Source organism: Colossoma macropomum, unplaced genomic scaffold, assembly GCF_904425465.1.
Source record: "Colossoma macropomum unplaced genomic scaffold, Colossoma_macropomum, whole genome shotgun sequence".
Lineage (NCBI taxonomy): Eukaryota > Metazoa > Chordata > Actinopteri > Characiformes > Serrasalmidae > Colossoma > Colossoma macropomum.
Genome location: NW_023494787.1, coordinates 5,942,397 through 5,959,089, shown reverse-complemented (window position 1 = coordinate 5,959,089; position 16,693 = coordinate 5,942,397). Strand labels below are relative to the sequence as shown.

The 16,693-nt window shown below is 40.3% G+C and overlaps 1 protein-coding gene across 1 annotated transcript in view; it reads left to right on the top strand.

The window, feature by feature from the left end:
• Positions 1-16,693, top strand: part of myo1g (myosin IG) — a 95,333-nt gene that overhangs the window by 49,701 nt on the left and 28,939 nt on the right. The window contains exons 17-20 of the mRNA XM_036565959.1: positions 3,013-3,236; positions 4,378-4,522; positions 11,857-11,961; positions 13,711-13,824. Coding sequence (XP_036421852.1) covers positions 3,013-3,236; positions 4,378-4,522; positions 11,857-11,961; positions 13,711-13,824 — 588 coding nt within the window. The remainder of the gene's footprint in view (positions 1-3,012; positions 3,237-4,377; positions 4,523-11,856; positions 11,962-13,710; positions 13,825-16,693) is intronic.

The window sequence follows — 16,693 nt, the reverse complement described above, 5'->3', positions numbered from 1 at the left end:
CTATGACACTAATGTGTGAGCTTTGTAGTTATGAGAGTGAGGAACTGAACTGTGGACCCACATGTAAAGCATTAGAGTTTAAGGGGTTAAAAGACATGTTGAAAGGTCAGCTATACTGTAGGCATCGTTGTTTGAGGAAATCTGAGGATTCCCTGAGCGTATCCACAGCTGCGGTCCTGATTGATGGTTTCATTCCGGTGCGGAGGCTGAACAGAGTGTGGTTGATGATAGCTTCATTTCAATGAGTGTGATTGGCTGATTATTATTACATTACGCTCAATTATTCATCCGCAGTGTGAGCTGCCCTGCTTTCAGCTCTGACCCACTTAACACAGCCGGCCTAAAGTGGAGCATGACTTTAGTCCAAACTCACAAAGACACAGGCGGCACTGCAGAGCAGAGGACCGACTTCAGAAACGCCAGCCGCTGACTGTCCGTCCGTCCGTCCAGTCTGACAGCCCGATACATGCTCGGTCACTGATTCTGAGCCTCATCCTCTATTTCTCTCTCTCTCTCAGTTTCTCTGTCACTCCTCTTTCTTTACTTTCTCCTTTCTTCTTCTTGCTTTCTCTTCTTTCTCTTCCTTTGTTTTCTCCCCCTTTACTGTCTTTGTTTTTCTCTCATTGTCTTCTTTCATTCTTTCTTTCTCCTTATTTCATTTCTCTTTTCTCTTCTTTGCTCTTTTTTCTCTTTCTCTTTCACTCTCTCTCTTTCGTTCTTTTTCTCTCTGTTTCTTAAATTTCTCTCTCTCTCTTTCTCTGCTTTCTCTCTCTCTCTTCACTTTCTCTGTTTATCTGCATTCTTTCTCACTCTCTTGCAGTTTCTCTGCTATCTCTCTGACTCTCTCCTCTCTCTATCTATCTCTCTCTCTCTGTTTATCTGCATTCTCTCTCTCTCTCGCAGTTTCTCTCCTCTCTCTTTTTCACTGTTTTTCTGCTCTCTCTCTCTCTCTCTCTCTCTCTCTCTCTCTCTCTCTCTCTCTAGTGCACTTTATTAATATCACCACATACTGACTAGTCCAGTTTATTATTTCCCTCTACCTGATTCATGATTGGACAGTTTCTGACCACAGTCAGGGTCTGTTTCTGTTTTGGGTCTCTCCTGTAAAATATTCTCTTTTTATACTCCTAATTGCTGTAGTTTGGTTGTGCTTTGTGTCCAAACAGACTTTGTATCTTGTCTGCTTTATTCTGAACGGACTCTCTTTCCCTTCAGATGATGATGCTGCATCCATTGTTTAAATACTGTATAAACACTGCTAGTCAAAGTTCGGACACTCTAAAATGCATGTTTTTTTTCAAAATTGTAAAGATAATTTGAGCTAAAGACTTATTGCTTAAAGCAGGGGTGTCAAACTCAACCACTAAAAGGGCTGTATTACCTCTTGTGTGGTGTTAATGTGTTTGTTACTCAGTGGTCTGGTGGACCCACCACATTATTGTTTTATTAAATCAATACAGCCATAACAGTTTACGTAAAAATACCAGATGTTTAAAATATCGTGAGTGTCCAGCGTAGAGTTCTCCTTTAGCAGCTGTAGCCAGTCAGCAGCCTGTCCCCACCCTCACACACACACAGACACACATACTAACAGCAGGCCATGTAGGAGAACAGAGTGAAGGACACAGCACCTCCACATTTTTGAAATAGGCATTGAATACTTATTCAAAAATAATAATTCACTATAATAAAATAAATAATTCTAAATAAAAACAAATTGTTTTATGTATTTTTTTAAAACTGTCTATTTGCTGGGGGTCAGAGCACACACTGTGTTGCTGTGCATGCTGGGGACTGTAGTGCATCTCAGGGTGAAACGGGCTACTAAGAATCCAAATAGGCCAAATAGGACTGTGTCACGCGTCTGACTTGGTCCACAGGCCTTGTGTTTGACACATGGGGCTTGAAGATTTGAAAGCTGTTTCTAAGGCACATATGACAATGATGATCTAAATAAAATCATAATCATTATCTACCTGTGATCATTTTATCATCAAGGTCAATGTTTCTGAGTGGAGTAATTCTGCATGAACAATTTCAGAATTGTGTCATGTTTATTACTTTAAATTGCAAAACAATGAGTAGATGTGTCCAAACTTTAGACTGGTTGTGTAAATTCACTTTAAACCACCCCCCTCGGACACCACCACTAATATGCTGAACAGAACAAAAAGACTTGCTTAAAATCACTAAAATACACCTTTTATTTACTTTTTCAGTGAATGTGCTAGTTATAGGGTCTCTGTCTTTCTCTGTCTCTCTCTATCTCCCTCTTTTTCCCTTTCTCTCATCCTCTTTCTTGCTCTAGATTCTCCCCTCCAGCCATCTTTATTTTTATCCCTCCCCCTTTCTCTGACTAGTGCACCTTCATCTTTCATTTCCACTCTTAGAAAGTCCCTTCTTTCTTTTCTCCTTTGCTGCTTTGCTTCACAGTGAGGCCTCATTTTATAGACTTACTTATTACTTATCTACTGAGACAACTTTACACTAAATCACTACTGGAGTGAAGAAATACTCAAAGATTTTAATCCAGTATGAATCTGCAGTGTGTGTAGTTTTACGGTCTGACGGTAATAATTGTGGAGCGATTTTAATCCAGTATGAATCTGCAGTGTGTGTAGTTTTACGGTCTGACGGTAATAATTGTGGAGCGATTTTAATCCAGTATGAATCTGCAGTGTGTAGTTTTACGGTCTGACGGTAATAATTGTGGAGCGATTTTAATCCAGTATGAATCTGCAGTGTGTAGTTTTACAGTCTGACGGTAATAATTGTGGAGTGATTTTAATCCAGCATGAATCTGCAGTGTGTGTAGTTTTTACAGTCTGGCAGTAATAACTGTAGAGGAATTTAAATGCATGGTGATGTTATATTTTTGCCATATCACCCACTCTTCTTTTATCTTGTACTAATTTAATCCAGTACTAAAGCCTGGTCAGATGAACCGAATTAATGATCTGCCCTTTTCTGAGTGTCTTCATCACTCCATCCTCTCCCTCTCTCTCTCTGCAGGTGTGGCGCGGTGCTTTGGCGCGGATGCGGTGCAGACAGATGCGGGCGATTTACAAAATCATGGGCTGCTACAAGCGCTATAAAGTGAAGGCTCATTTCTGGGAGGTGGAGAGACGCTTCGCTAACGTCAGGAACATGTCCGACTATGGGAAAAGCGTGGAGTGGCCGACTCCTCCTGCTGCTCTAATGCAGTTCCACAAAATCACACAGCACCTCCACCGCAGGTACAAAGCCAAGGGCCAGTTCAGTCTACAGGACATTAGCATAACTGCTTTATCCTTAAATGTACTCACTCACTGGAGCATTACCATGCATGCTGCTCCCTGTTCACCTGGACTGAGTTGCACCAGGTTTGCATAAGTTTATACTTAAGTGGGCTTAAAGTCTTTACTGAGTCTTTAGTTACACTAGTTAGTTCCAGACTATCCTTTATACTAAATTTGGTTGGACCACAAATCCGTAAGTTGTGTCTTAACTAGTAACAACTAACTAATGCGTTCGTCGCTTTAACATGACGATAACCTGCTCGGTACTAATCAGTAAACCTGCTGCCATGGAAACGCGACAGCAGCTGCCCTTAAGTTAAGTGACCCTTATTAGTCCCACAACGGGGAAATTTCACCTCTGCATTTTGACCCAACCATGCAGTAAAAACACCATGTACACGCTAGTGAACACACACACTAGGGGGCAGTGAGCTCACTTGCCTGGAGCGGTGGGCAGCCCTATTCACAGTGCCCAGGGAGCAGTTGGGGGTTAGGTGCCTTGGTCAGGGGCACTTCAGTCACGTACTGTTGGCTCTGGGTATCGAACCGATCAGCTTCTGGTCACAAGGCTGGTTCCCTGACCTCCTCAGCAGCCTCAGTTTAGCCGTTTGGGCTGCTGAGTCTCACTGAGCTGGAGCTGTGGGTGTTTAGCTTCATGCTCAGAGTTTAAACCAGCGCGATGATTAGAGCTGTGAGTGAAATCACAGCGTACAGCGCTTAGAAAGTCATGTTTTTGGTCTTTTTGGTCTTTCTATGTGGTTTCTGATGGTTTCCCCAACACTTCCGCCTTCTCAGGGGGAGATAACAATATTTAATATCTACTAAGCTCAACATTAAAACTAGTTTGTGTGGTGCAGCTTGTTTTGATTTAGTGTTGCATAAACCTGAACTTAGTAAACACTTACGTTACAACCAGCCAACATTTGAACTTACGCACAGCAACCAGCCACTGGACTCTAAAATTTTCTCATTCTCCCTCTCTCTATCTCTCTCTCTTTTTCTCTCTCTCTCTCTCTCTCTCTCTCTCTCTCTCTCTCTCTCTCTCTTTTCTCTCTCTCTCTCTCTCTCTCTCTCTCTTTTTCTCTCTCTCTCTCTCTAGGTGGAGGGCGAGGCAGATCGTCAAGAACATTCCTCCCTCAGACATGGCGGAGGTCAGAGCGAAGGTTGCGGCTCTGGGAGCTCTGAGTGGAGAGAGAGTGGACTGGGGCTTTAACCGGGCCTGGGAGAGAGACTACCTGGCCAACGTGAGTGTATCAGCACTTTGTGCAAACACCCTATGCACTATATAGCACACTATTTTGAGACTGTGCCATTTTTTCCTGCCATCTGAAATAATAGCAGAAAGTCCAGAGCACTCCCCAGAGTGCACACGACAGCGAACCACCCGAGCAGCCATAATGCTCTGTTTATGCAGTAGAATGTCTCTACTGTGGCAGAGTGATGAGCGAACTCATATAACATTAGCGTACATTAATCACTAATTATCTTCCTTATTATAGTATCTATATGGGCTCCCAGTTTTACAGGAAATGGGCTACAGAGCATGTGAGCAGAGTGGAGTCAGTGGGGAAAAAAGGACTGTCTGACTTGCAGGATGTAGCGATACTGGAGTGATTTCAGAGCAAGAGAGAACACAGTTGCTCCGACTTACTGAAAAGTAAAGCAAAAGCGAAAATCACGTCACTCCGCACCGCTCAGATACTCTGATGGGAAAGAGTGATTAGGAACCCTTCCAGTGCCCTATAATAAAGTTCAGTATAGTACTCTTAATTTGGGGGATAGTGATTCATGACTATTTCTGTTCCCCTATAATAGTTTCCCCCAAAAAAATAGTAATTAGGGACCATTTATATTCCCAATAATATTGGGAACAGAAATGGTCCCATACCACCACCATTTCTGTTCCCAATAATAAAGATTAGGGAACGTTTATGTTCCCTGTAATAGTATTCTACATGGTGTTCCTAATTTTCTACTATAGAGAAGTGGTTAGGGACCATTTCTATTCCTTATAATAGTGTTCGCTGTTATAGTGATTAGGGACCATTTCTGTTCCCTGTAATAGTGATTATTGACCATTTCTGTTCCTTATAGTAGTGTTCCCTGTAATAGTGATTAGGGACCATTTCTGTTCCCTGTAGTAGTGATTATTGGCCATTTCTGCTCCTTATAGTAGTGTTCCCTGTAAAATAGTGATTAGGGACCATTTCTGTTCCCTGTAATAGTGATTAGGGACCATTTCTGTTCCCTGTAATAGTGATTAGGGACCATTTCTGTTCCCTGTAATAGTGATTAACGACCATTTTAGTTCCTTTTAGTAGTGTTCCCTGTAATAGTGATTAGTGATACATAGCGCTGTTGATTTTCCATAAGGAATAGTAATTATCTAGCACTGTTCCCTATAACAGTAATTAAGAAACCATGTTGCCAAAGTAGACCATTCTTGGCTACGTTGAGTGACAAAACCCTTAACTCTCTTAAGTTGGCCGTAAGTCTGACCTGTGTGGTTACTAAACCCTCCGTCCACATTCAGTCATAACCCTGCAGATGCAGTGGTGCTTCTGCACAAACTCTCTACTGGTGCAGCTGCCTTCAGGACACTGTGGCCTATTTTCCCAGCTCTGTTAGTTCTGTGAAACTACTCTCTGAGAAACTTGCAGACTACAGGTACAGAAAATAGGAGCCTGTACAGATCATATTTTATGTGAGGTGAAAATTCTAACCAGCTATGGCGCATAGAGTAACACTGCAGTAGGGTAGCTGCATACAGCAACTTTTTTTGAGTTAACTAAACTCATTTAACCAGGAAAAAGACCAGTGTTGTTGTCCACATGACTGGTGGTGACCGGGTCAGTGGGTTAATGGATCTTATCCACGACTCATTACTGGAATTGATCCAATGACAGTGTGTAGTTGAGTGTATAAAGGGGCTTGTTTAGGGCAGCTGACTCAGATCTAGTTGTTAGGAGCCACAGCTGTAGCCAGGAAGCTCCTTAATGACACACAGCTGAGCCTGGTCACTGTCTCCTGCTTAACATCAGCTTCTGTAAACTCTTTATTCTCTTAACTTCAGACACTCCCGTGCATCATCCATGCATCCTGAAATGTGAGAATAGATCAATTTAATTTGATAGTTGGGTAGCTATGACAGTGGGGGACCATCAGAGAAGCCCTGCTGATTCCCAGAAACTGTTATTTGTGGTGAATTTCTATTTAATAAAATCATCATGCGTATTGTATTTAAACTTAGCAAGTATTGCAGTAATGCATTACTACATTACTATATTAATTTGCTATTAATACATTATTACATAATTACATTTTGGTTGGAAATAAAAGGGATATAATCTTTAAACACCCAAAAGGAAATTAGCCAATCAGAATTGTTTTATCTGTGGTATCTAGGTATACACAGTCATTAGGCCTTTAGATTAACTATCAGCATAATAAGGAACTGACAGAGGAATCAACTAAACATGTTTTAATTTACAGTGGGACTAGTTTTCAGTGAAAATCACTGACTTTTAATACAAGCCATAGTCTAATCAAATTTCGGGTGGTTGTTAGGAATGGAAAACAGCGGCGGCAGCTCTGTGTCAGGACTCTTTACTAAAGGACTCACTGTAAAACTGATACATGCTTGAATGTATGTTAATGTCTGTTACAAGCCTCCAGGTGTTGGGACGGTTACTTTAAAAATGTATTCAGGCAGGTACAGATTACTGTTTACCTTTAAAAAATTATAATCTGGAACTCAATGCAAGGGATTACCGTATAAAAGTAATGCAATCTGATTACTTTTGGATTAGTTGTCTTAACCCCTTAAAATCTCAGGCTTATTACATACTAAGGGTTATTATTTAGTAGCTATAGGGACTTCAGTGCAAACTGGTTGAGCTTTTCTTAGGTTACAGAAGTGTGTAATAAAAAGTAAGTTTGTTGTCCTAAATTTAAGTCCAAAAGAAAATCTGGTAGAAATCTTCTAAATTCTAAATAGAGGCCATTCGTAAAACCTCTGGCCAGCCATCATTCTGTTGTGTTCTGTTAGACTTTAGTGATCACAGATTGCAATATTATGCAACTTGTAGACAGCTTTTCCACAGAAATCAAAACATCCTAAAAGTTTTAATAGACATTAATTTCACACAGCGATAGGAATGTTATGTTCCTCGGTAAGATGATGAGCAAAGGGCAAAACCTGGTTGTCCAGCAGCTCAATGTAGGCACTGTGGTTCGAATTTACTGTCACCTCAACCAAAGAACCCATTTCCGCGTAATTAAAGCACCCCCAGAATATCACAGAGCTCCTATAGCTTGAACCACATTGCTTGCAGTCCTTATTGAAGGCTTCCTGAGTTCTACGATGAACACGACGCTGAGCATCATTCACATACAGGCAGAAACAAGATTCTTCTGACCAGATAACGCGTTTCCAGTCATGAACAGTCCAGTTTCTGTGTCTTCGTCCACTGTAACCGGGCAACTTTGTGAGCAGAAGTGAGCAAAGGCCTCTCGCATGCAGCGCTGCTCCATATGTTCATGGTATGCAGTTCACCGTGGAGCGTTCTTTCAGAAATTGGTTGTGAAGAACCTGCATTGTCTTCTTGAAGCAATTCTTGCCTGGAAGCGAATCGACTTTAATTCACAAGCTGTGAAACAAGCTGACGATCCCTGTCCGTCAGTTTCGTCTTTCAAGAACAATTCTGATGAGAATTTCCTGTAGACTAGGGTTTTTGCCACTGCTGGTTGACCCGTATGCTTTGACCCGTATGCTTCGATACATCTGCAAATTCAGCTACTTCCCTCACACTGTGGCTTTGGCTGCCCAAATGCAATCACTCCTTCTTGCCAATCATTAACATCTGCTTTGTGACCCATATTTCACACATCGAATGAGACATTCACTGCACTGTACCACCTTTTCTCAATCCATGAATCCTGTCACACACCTCGCAGGTATTTATAGCCTGATCACCCTTGTGCAGCACCATCTGCAGGAGCCTGAATTTACTACCACCTTAAACATGTAAGGTGACAATTTTTTTGTCCAGGGAGCTTACAAACTGTACAGAAAGATTGAGGTCTTATAGCAGCATTTATGTAGTTAAACAATTTAAAGTGCAGATGTGCAGTGATGGTAAGGGATGCATGGTCAGTCTATGGTTGATGTAGGAAAGGGTCTAGATTAGTCTAGATTAGGTGGATGTTGGGGTACATCAGTGCGTTCAGTAAAAAACGCCTCTAGTCCCAGTTTGCCACTTAGCTCTAAGATCTCTGACCTACAGTACCATTCAGAGGTTTGGACACGTCTATTCATAGTAGGGACATTTGTTTGAAAAATTTTTTGCTATTCGAATATCCACATTTTTAAAATGTTTACCTAATTTTGGATAAATAACTGTAAGTGAAGAGCTGTTTTGGGAGCCTGAGCTCAGTCAGCTGATCTGGAAAGAGCCATTTCTTTTAATAGACATTAATTTTACTATTTATATTCGCCTAATAAGCTAATTAAAAGAATTTAAGCCATAATGCTTTAGATGAAAACGTCTTTACGGTTGAAAACAGAACACATTCAGTCTGCGGTGCCCAAACTTTTGACTCCTACTGTATTTATGAAGGGCTTCATGTGAAAAACACCTCGACCTTCTTCCTGCGTCATGCTGTTTTGAAAAGTGCGGCTGAAACGTAAACTCCGTTGGGCCTGTGTTTTAGCTCCTGGTCTCGTGTTATCACTCATTTTAACGGCTGGATTGTTTTGTTTCATCTTATGCCACTGACGTTGCTGGCTGTGCGCGAGGCAGCTAAAGCAGCACCTTATTGAATTTCAGTCTAAAGCCTCTTCACTCTGTCTAATTCTCTCTGCAGGAGTGTGAATAGAGGGCTATTGAAAGAGCGTCCTTGAGGATGCGCTTCACACCTTCAGCAGCAGTTTTAGACACGGTTGTGTGTAGCGTTTTAAACAGTAGCTACATTCCTGGTTCATTAGCGTAGTCAGATGCATTTTTGAACTCGGTGCCACACAGCCCTGCTGAGAAATAATGCATTTACTTCATATATATTACTCAACACAGGTGATGCTTTTCAATGTACTTACTTTTTTTTAGCTTAGTAATCTGGCTGGCTTTAAATCCTGAGCTCATTCAGGCTCTAATAGTAAGTTTACAGAACTGTAATCTGTTTCTGTTCTCATTTAGTGCTCAGTAAAATCACTAAAATGTGCAAAAAAAATGTCCTAGTTGAGTTCATTCCCTGCTGAGGAACTTATTTTTTACTTTCTTCTATGCAGGAAGCTTTCGTAATGTGAAATATTTCCTCCCTCCTGTCACCGCAGGTTACGCTGATCGAGACAGATGAATCAGGGCTGCTTTGAAGCTGTCAGGTGCCCTCAGTGAGTCAGATGTTCATATAGCGAGTTAAACACATGCACCATGCATATTCATGTTGCAGTAAAGCCACATTCTTTAATCCTCCCCCATGGCATATCCGCTTTGAAACGCCTCTTCTTACATTTCCTTTAATTATTTCTGGCTTGTAGCTCATTGAAACTAGCGGAGAATGTTCAGATCTTTCAATCCATACCAAATTTGAGTTTATAAATAGAAGTGGAGATATTTTTATGATTTGAAATGAATGAAAATATATTTGCACAAAGAAAAAAACATCAACAAGCAGCAGACTAACAAAAGAGAGAAGCTACAATCACAGAGGAGATGAATCCTTGACTGTATGTATGATATTTCTGATTTATACTAGGGATGCATTGATTTTTTTTTTTTTCAGAACGAGCACGTGTACATAATTTTTAGCACTCCCCAATACCAAATACAATACTATACTGAGTAAGCTATGTAGAATTAAGTAGTTGTTGGCATGAATAAGTGCAATATACCTTAACAGTTTGTTCAAAGTTTTCAAATCTAGCTGATTTCAAATGATATGCATTAGCTAGCTATGCTACATTAGTTATCATTGATCGAGTAGCGCTGCTGGAGATGAGCGGTTTTTGTCAGAAAAGCGTTTCTGTACATCTGTCAGTAAAGTACATTTCATAATTTTGATCCTTACCTGTCTCTTTCAACAACAGTCTCTGTAGTGCAGTAATACCATCGTACAGACAATGTTTATGATTTATATACTCACACTGTACGAAAATGCTCAGTCCGTGCCGAGGAACTGAACAGCGATGCTAACACTGTGCACTGAAGCTAAACCAGGCAGTGCAGTAGGACAATGTGTACAAAAAAAAGTATTCACGTTTATATCTCACAGTTCTATTCAGTCAAACAGAGTAAAGTTGGCATAGACAGACTTTAGTAGAAAATGTTGACTTTTTCGCCTCTGTTTTGTTAGCCTACGTGTGTCCACCCATATTGAGGAGGTGGTTGTGATTGTGTGTGTGTTTAAAAATGGGCTAAAATCATACCATGTATTCCTGGTGGGAATTTGCCAAGGTGGAATGTTTAAAGTGACCAGCGACTTTGTGTCCAACTGCAAAAAAAATATTTAAATTGTGATGTGATTAATCACAACTAATGATTTGAATTGTTTGACAACCTAATTAATAGTAATAATAACTACGCTTAAAAGGGGTAAACAGCGATATTAAACAGGGCTCTGAACCAGTTTGAGGAACAACAAAACAACAACAATATATATATATATATACATACATACATGTGTGTATGTATATCTTCATTACAGGTTCCATTCTTTACAGGAGACTCACTTTCAGTCCCTCAAAGAATCTGCAGACACGCCTCCAAAGTTCAGTCTTAGAAGCTGGTTGATCATTTTCTGAAGTAATCAAACACATTCAGTGGTGTTGAGGTCTGGACTCTGGGGTGGTCAGTCCATCGTTCAGCTTCTTTGTTTGGTGTGTCCGTCTCCTTTTCTCAGTGAGGTTCTTCTTGACAGCTACACATCCTTTCAGACCCACAGCGCTGAGTCGTCTTCTCACAGTGGAAGGATGGACAGAAACACCTGTGGATGTTTTCAGATCTGAAGCAGCTTGATTTTCTCCTCTCTCTCCAAGATGAAAGCTTTAAGTGCTGTTTATCTGATGGGGGCAGTTCTGGTGTCTAACAGGTCTTCCAGGTGGTTGTTAGGAGGCATATTTTCTCTGTAGCTTTTAATCAGTTTTTGAACTCCAGTTCTGGAAACTCCTGTTTTTCTTTGACTTTCTTCTTCCTTGTGCAAGTGTGTTATCTTAGAACTAGACGATAACAGAAATATCTCCTAAAAATGAATAACTTGCCTTGAATGCCGCTCCGCCTGGAAATTAAATAGACTATTGCGCTGTATTGTACACGTCACCAAAGGGCCTGGTTACTATCAGGTCTTCCAGGTGGTGGTTAGGCGCCCCATTTTCTGTGTAGCTTAATCCGTTTTTGAACTCCAGTTTTGGAAACACTGTTTTCTCACTTATTTTCTTTTGCCTTCCTTGTTTATGGATTATCTTATATTGAATATTAATATGTACATAACGATTGTTTTTACTGGAAATTAAATAAATCAAGGAAGATCTCAGAGTGTTGAACAGTACAGTATGTAAGTGCACTGTATTTGTTTTTGTTTGCAGGCCAGAGACTGTCCTTTAACCAGCTCCAATTTTGTGCGAATCACCAAAGAGCTGAAGAACAAAGACCAGTACAGTCAGGTCCTCTTCTCTGGATTCGTCAGAATGGTAGAAAAGCTCTCTCTGTCCCTCTCTCTCTCTCTCTCTCTCTCTCTCTCTCTCTCTCTCACCAAGATAACTCATTTTGCAAATGTACAGACTTCACTCTCTATCACTTTCTCACTTTCTCTCTGTCCTTTTGTGTTCTTTGTGTGTTGTACTTTCACGCTGTCTCTCTCTTCCTCACCCTTTCTCTCTCACTCGTGCACTTTCTCTCTTTCCCTCTTTCACTAATTCTGTACCAAACTCTCTCTCTTTCTCTCTCTCACTCTCTCTCTCTCTCTCTCTCTCTCTCTCTGTGTTACATAACCTACATTTTCCTTTTAAAGGTCCACATAACATTTATGTACCAAAAATAGTCATAATTAATTTTTACATTACCATTTTTCCAACCTCTTTTTCCCTTAAACAGGCTTTCCATCAAACTCACTGCATCCATTAAACAGGCTATTTTTGTTACTGTGCCTTTAAGACTTATATCAAACTCAGCTCATCGAAGCGGTGACCTTCCGGTCACAAGTCTGGTTCCTTAACCTCTAGCCCACGACTTGCCAACTTGGGGAGGTGAAATTTCCCCATTGTGGGACTAATAAGGGTCACTTAAATACATTTCTTTTGGCAAGTCAGGTATCTACTGTGTTTACATCAGAAGTCATTTTAAAACAATCGATTAGAGTCAGATTTATTTAGTCTTTAATTCCCAATAGCACATTTCCAGTGGGTCAAAAGCTTAAGAACAAGTTTACTGTTGTACTCAAGATTCCAGAATTTGATTACTTTTTAAACCTTTATCCAACTGGCCAGCTGTCATAATTAGGAGTGCAGCTGTATTTAGTTGTCCTATTTAAGGGCCCACCTTAGAGACAGTGCCTTTTTGCCCATGATAATTTGGGAAAATCAAGCAACTCAGCCAAGACCTCAGAACAAAAATTGTGGATCTCCACAAGTTCAGTTTCTCCTTTGTAGCAATTTCCTAACAACTGAAGGAACCACAAGTGTCTGTACAAACAACTGTAACTGCAAATGTAAAAAAAGGAACACAAAGACACTGAATCATTCAGGATGGAGGCATAAATTAACGCTGAAAAACATTGGTCCAAAAGGTTCAACAAAGAAACTGGTGAAGAAGTATCTATGTCCACCATCATATATATATATATATATATATATATATACAATGCTTTAAATATTTAAATATTTTTTATTCCTTCATCAGTAAAACTATTATTCACACTTTTATTTTGCAATTTACAACTTCCCTCTGAGTGTTCTGAGTAACACCTGCAGGTCCTGTGACTTTCAGCACTTCTCTCCCTCTCCCTCTGTCTCTGTCACTCCCTCTCTCTCTCGCTCGCTCTCTTTCTCTCTCTCTCATCCTCACTGTCTCTCACTCTTCCTCTCTGTCTTTACCTCACGCCTCCTGTTTCTCGTTTTCTCTCTTGCTCTTTCTCTCAGATCTTTTGAATTGTAGGCTTTATTATGTTTAATATATTAACATTTTTATACTAATATGGTTACAATACTAGCAAAGCCTCATGATGAAGTTATCAAATGACATGATCAAACGTAGAGATTTAAAAACTCTCTGTTTCAATTACGAAAGATTTAGTTAGAAATATGTAAGAAGAGCAGAATAGAATTAGAATGAATTATAGAAATGCAGCAGTGTAGAAAGAGTGAGAAGAACAAATATCAACATAAAGGGGTTTTACAGCATCCTCTCTCTCTCTCTCTCTCTCTCTCTCTCTCTCTCTGTAGCTGAACTGGTTCAACAACACAAAGGACAGAGCTCTACTCATCACAGATAAACACATCTACAGACTAGAGCCGAAGAAACACTTCAAGGTGCAGAAACGGATACCTATAGAAACTGTGAGTACAACATAGATATACGTATATGTACCTGCACTGCACGTCTAAAAATATCCAGACAGCCCTTCTAATGAGTGAACTCAGCTACTTTAAGGTGCACTGACTGCTGACAAAGGCAGCTAATATAACCTCCATATAAAAGAATTGACCAGTAGAATGGGACGCTCTGGAGCAGCTGCACATGAGCCTAAGGTCACTATACTCAATGCCAAGTGTGGGCTAGAGGGATATAAAGCCCCCCAGCATTGGGCTGTGGAGTGATGGAGCTCCATCCAGTACCTTTGGGGTGAGTTTGAGTGATCCAGAACTGATCATCCTACATCAGTACCTGACCTCACTAATGCTCAATCAAATCCAGCAATGTTCCAACATGTAGTATAAAGCCTTCCCTGAAGAGTAGAGGCTGTTACTGCAGCAAATAAGAGGAAACGCATGTAGTGAGAATTTCCTAAGCCTAATCCTAATCTTATCCTGTGATTTCACTAATTTGCTTTTGTGCTGCAAAATTCTTTTATTATTCTTTCCCCAAGACATTAACATTTGTGTGGTTTTATGTGCAAAAAATGTTAATATTTCATTTTTCCAATGTCGATTTTCCAACCTCTCTTTATCCCGTAGAATTAAACAGGCCACTTTTGTGACTGTGCCTTTAAGACTGATGTATGACTGATATATGTAAATGAGTTCTGATTGCGCCTCATTCAAAAAACAGTCCAGACTCAAACACTCCTTATAACTTCACTGTGAATGGGCTGGGCTAAACTGCTGTAGACTGAATATTCAAATTAATGTAAATGTGCTGTTTTTCACAAAGACAGTGAATTTAAAATGGGCGGCTTTGGACTGTGTGAACTGGGGAGCTTTAATTTGAAGCACTTTAGCAAGTTTTCCTACATAGTCAGGGCACCTTTTGTCCTAAAAATTCATGAAAACAAACAGAAGAATTCACACTGCATACAATGCCAATGAATGCAGATTAATTCATGTCCCACGCTGGGCCTGTAACTCGTCCTTTTCTTTGAGCTGTAGGTCACATTGCCTGTGTTAGAGCGGATTTAGGATCACCCCCATCTCACCTGATGGAACACACACGCGCTCGTATATACACGTACTGGCAGAATGGACCAGCAGCGCAGAGTTTCTGCATGGTTTAATAGGGTCACTCCGCCTGGACAGGCCGCATGTCCATCCGTCTGTGTCTGTGTGAACCGAACCACCGGGGCTGTGTTTGTGAGGTGTCTGACCTACATTCTTTTAGCCCCGTGAGCAGAATGGAGCTACACTGTGCAGGAGGGATTTGGTCACACTGCGGCACCGACAGTCTGAGCCCCCTCGCACGTTTACACATACACGTTTGTTTTTTATACAGTGTTGGGACACAGGGTATTGACCTATATATATATATATATATATATATATATATATATATATATATATATATATGTAAGCAGCTACATATAGTAATAATAATAATGTTCTCTCTTTCTCTCTCTCTCTCACATATATATATATATATATATATATATATATATATATATATATATATATATGTCAGAAGAAAACCTCATATCTCAATTTTTGATCTTTTTCAGTTTTTTGACATAATTTGAAAGTACCTGTTGCCCTTTACATTGTACGTAAATTTCATGATGAATTGACAAAAAGAAATGACCGAAAATGACTTGGGAAAAATTCTGGTTCCATTGACTTACATTAAAAGTAAAGTAAGTTATTTTCTTCTCCTGTAAAGTTATTATTTTGGACATACGAGTTTTTTTCCAACAACAGCTATATATACATATACACACACACACAGACACTCACACAGTTTTGGGGTGTATGGGTGTATGGGTGTATGGATGTGTGCTTCACGCATCTCCACCTCTAACAGGATCAGATCTCTCTGCAGCAGAAACAGAGGGACGGCTGCAGTTTAGACACACAGGAATATTTGCTGCAGTGTTTTATTCTCCACTGTCTGCTCTTCTGCATCTGTTACACTCATAGTGTAGTAGATACGTACGTATACGTGCACCCAAACATGGTTAATCAGTGAACACATGTTTTCACACTCGCCTCAAACTGTATGGAGTTGCTCAGGATCTATAATAGACTTGATTATGTGGTTTCTGACGCTGTATGGTACTGTTTAGAGCTCGACTGACTGGCGAATAAAATAGGTCAGTGTTGATCTGCTGTATTGTATGGAAAATATCATCAATGATGCAGCAATAATGACCAGCTTTTGGTATCAGCATCACAAGCTATAGGCAACTTTAGACTGTTCCAGTGGGAAACCCAATGCAGGACACACTTACTATTAACTGTGTGACAGAGATAGACTGAACTGGTAAAGCTAAACACAACAATCCATCATGGTTAGAAGAACAACAGCATGCAGATAATGAGATAAGAATAACTGTATAAAACACAAACTGCTTATTTTATGACTCATTTTTCAAAAAGAGAAGAAACAGCGAGGGACATAATGAAAATAAAATAAACAGAAAGCTCCCCTGTGGAAAAAGGGGAGACCATTAGGATTAACCCTTGTGTGGTGTTCAGGTCTGTGAGACCCATTTTTAATGTTTACCAAAAGAAAAAATGATGTGATTTATTATTATTTCAACCTCAGATTCTTGTCCTTTGTTCATTTTCTGTGAAGAACATATAAAATAACCCATTTTCAGTGTCTTCACTCTGTTCACCCCCCACACATTTATATTACACATGTGGTGTTGGGTGAACCCGCGGACAATAAAAGTGTGGAGGTGCTGTGTCCTTCACTCTGTTCTCCTCCTACATGGCCTGCTGTTAGTGTGTGTGTGTCTGTGTGTGTGAGGGTGGACAACATAGACAGGCTGCTGAC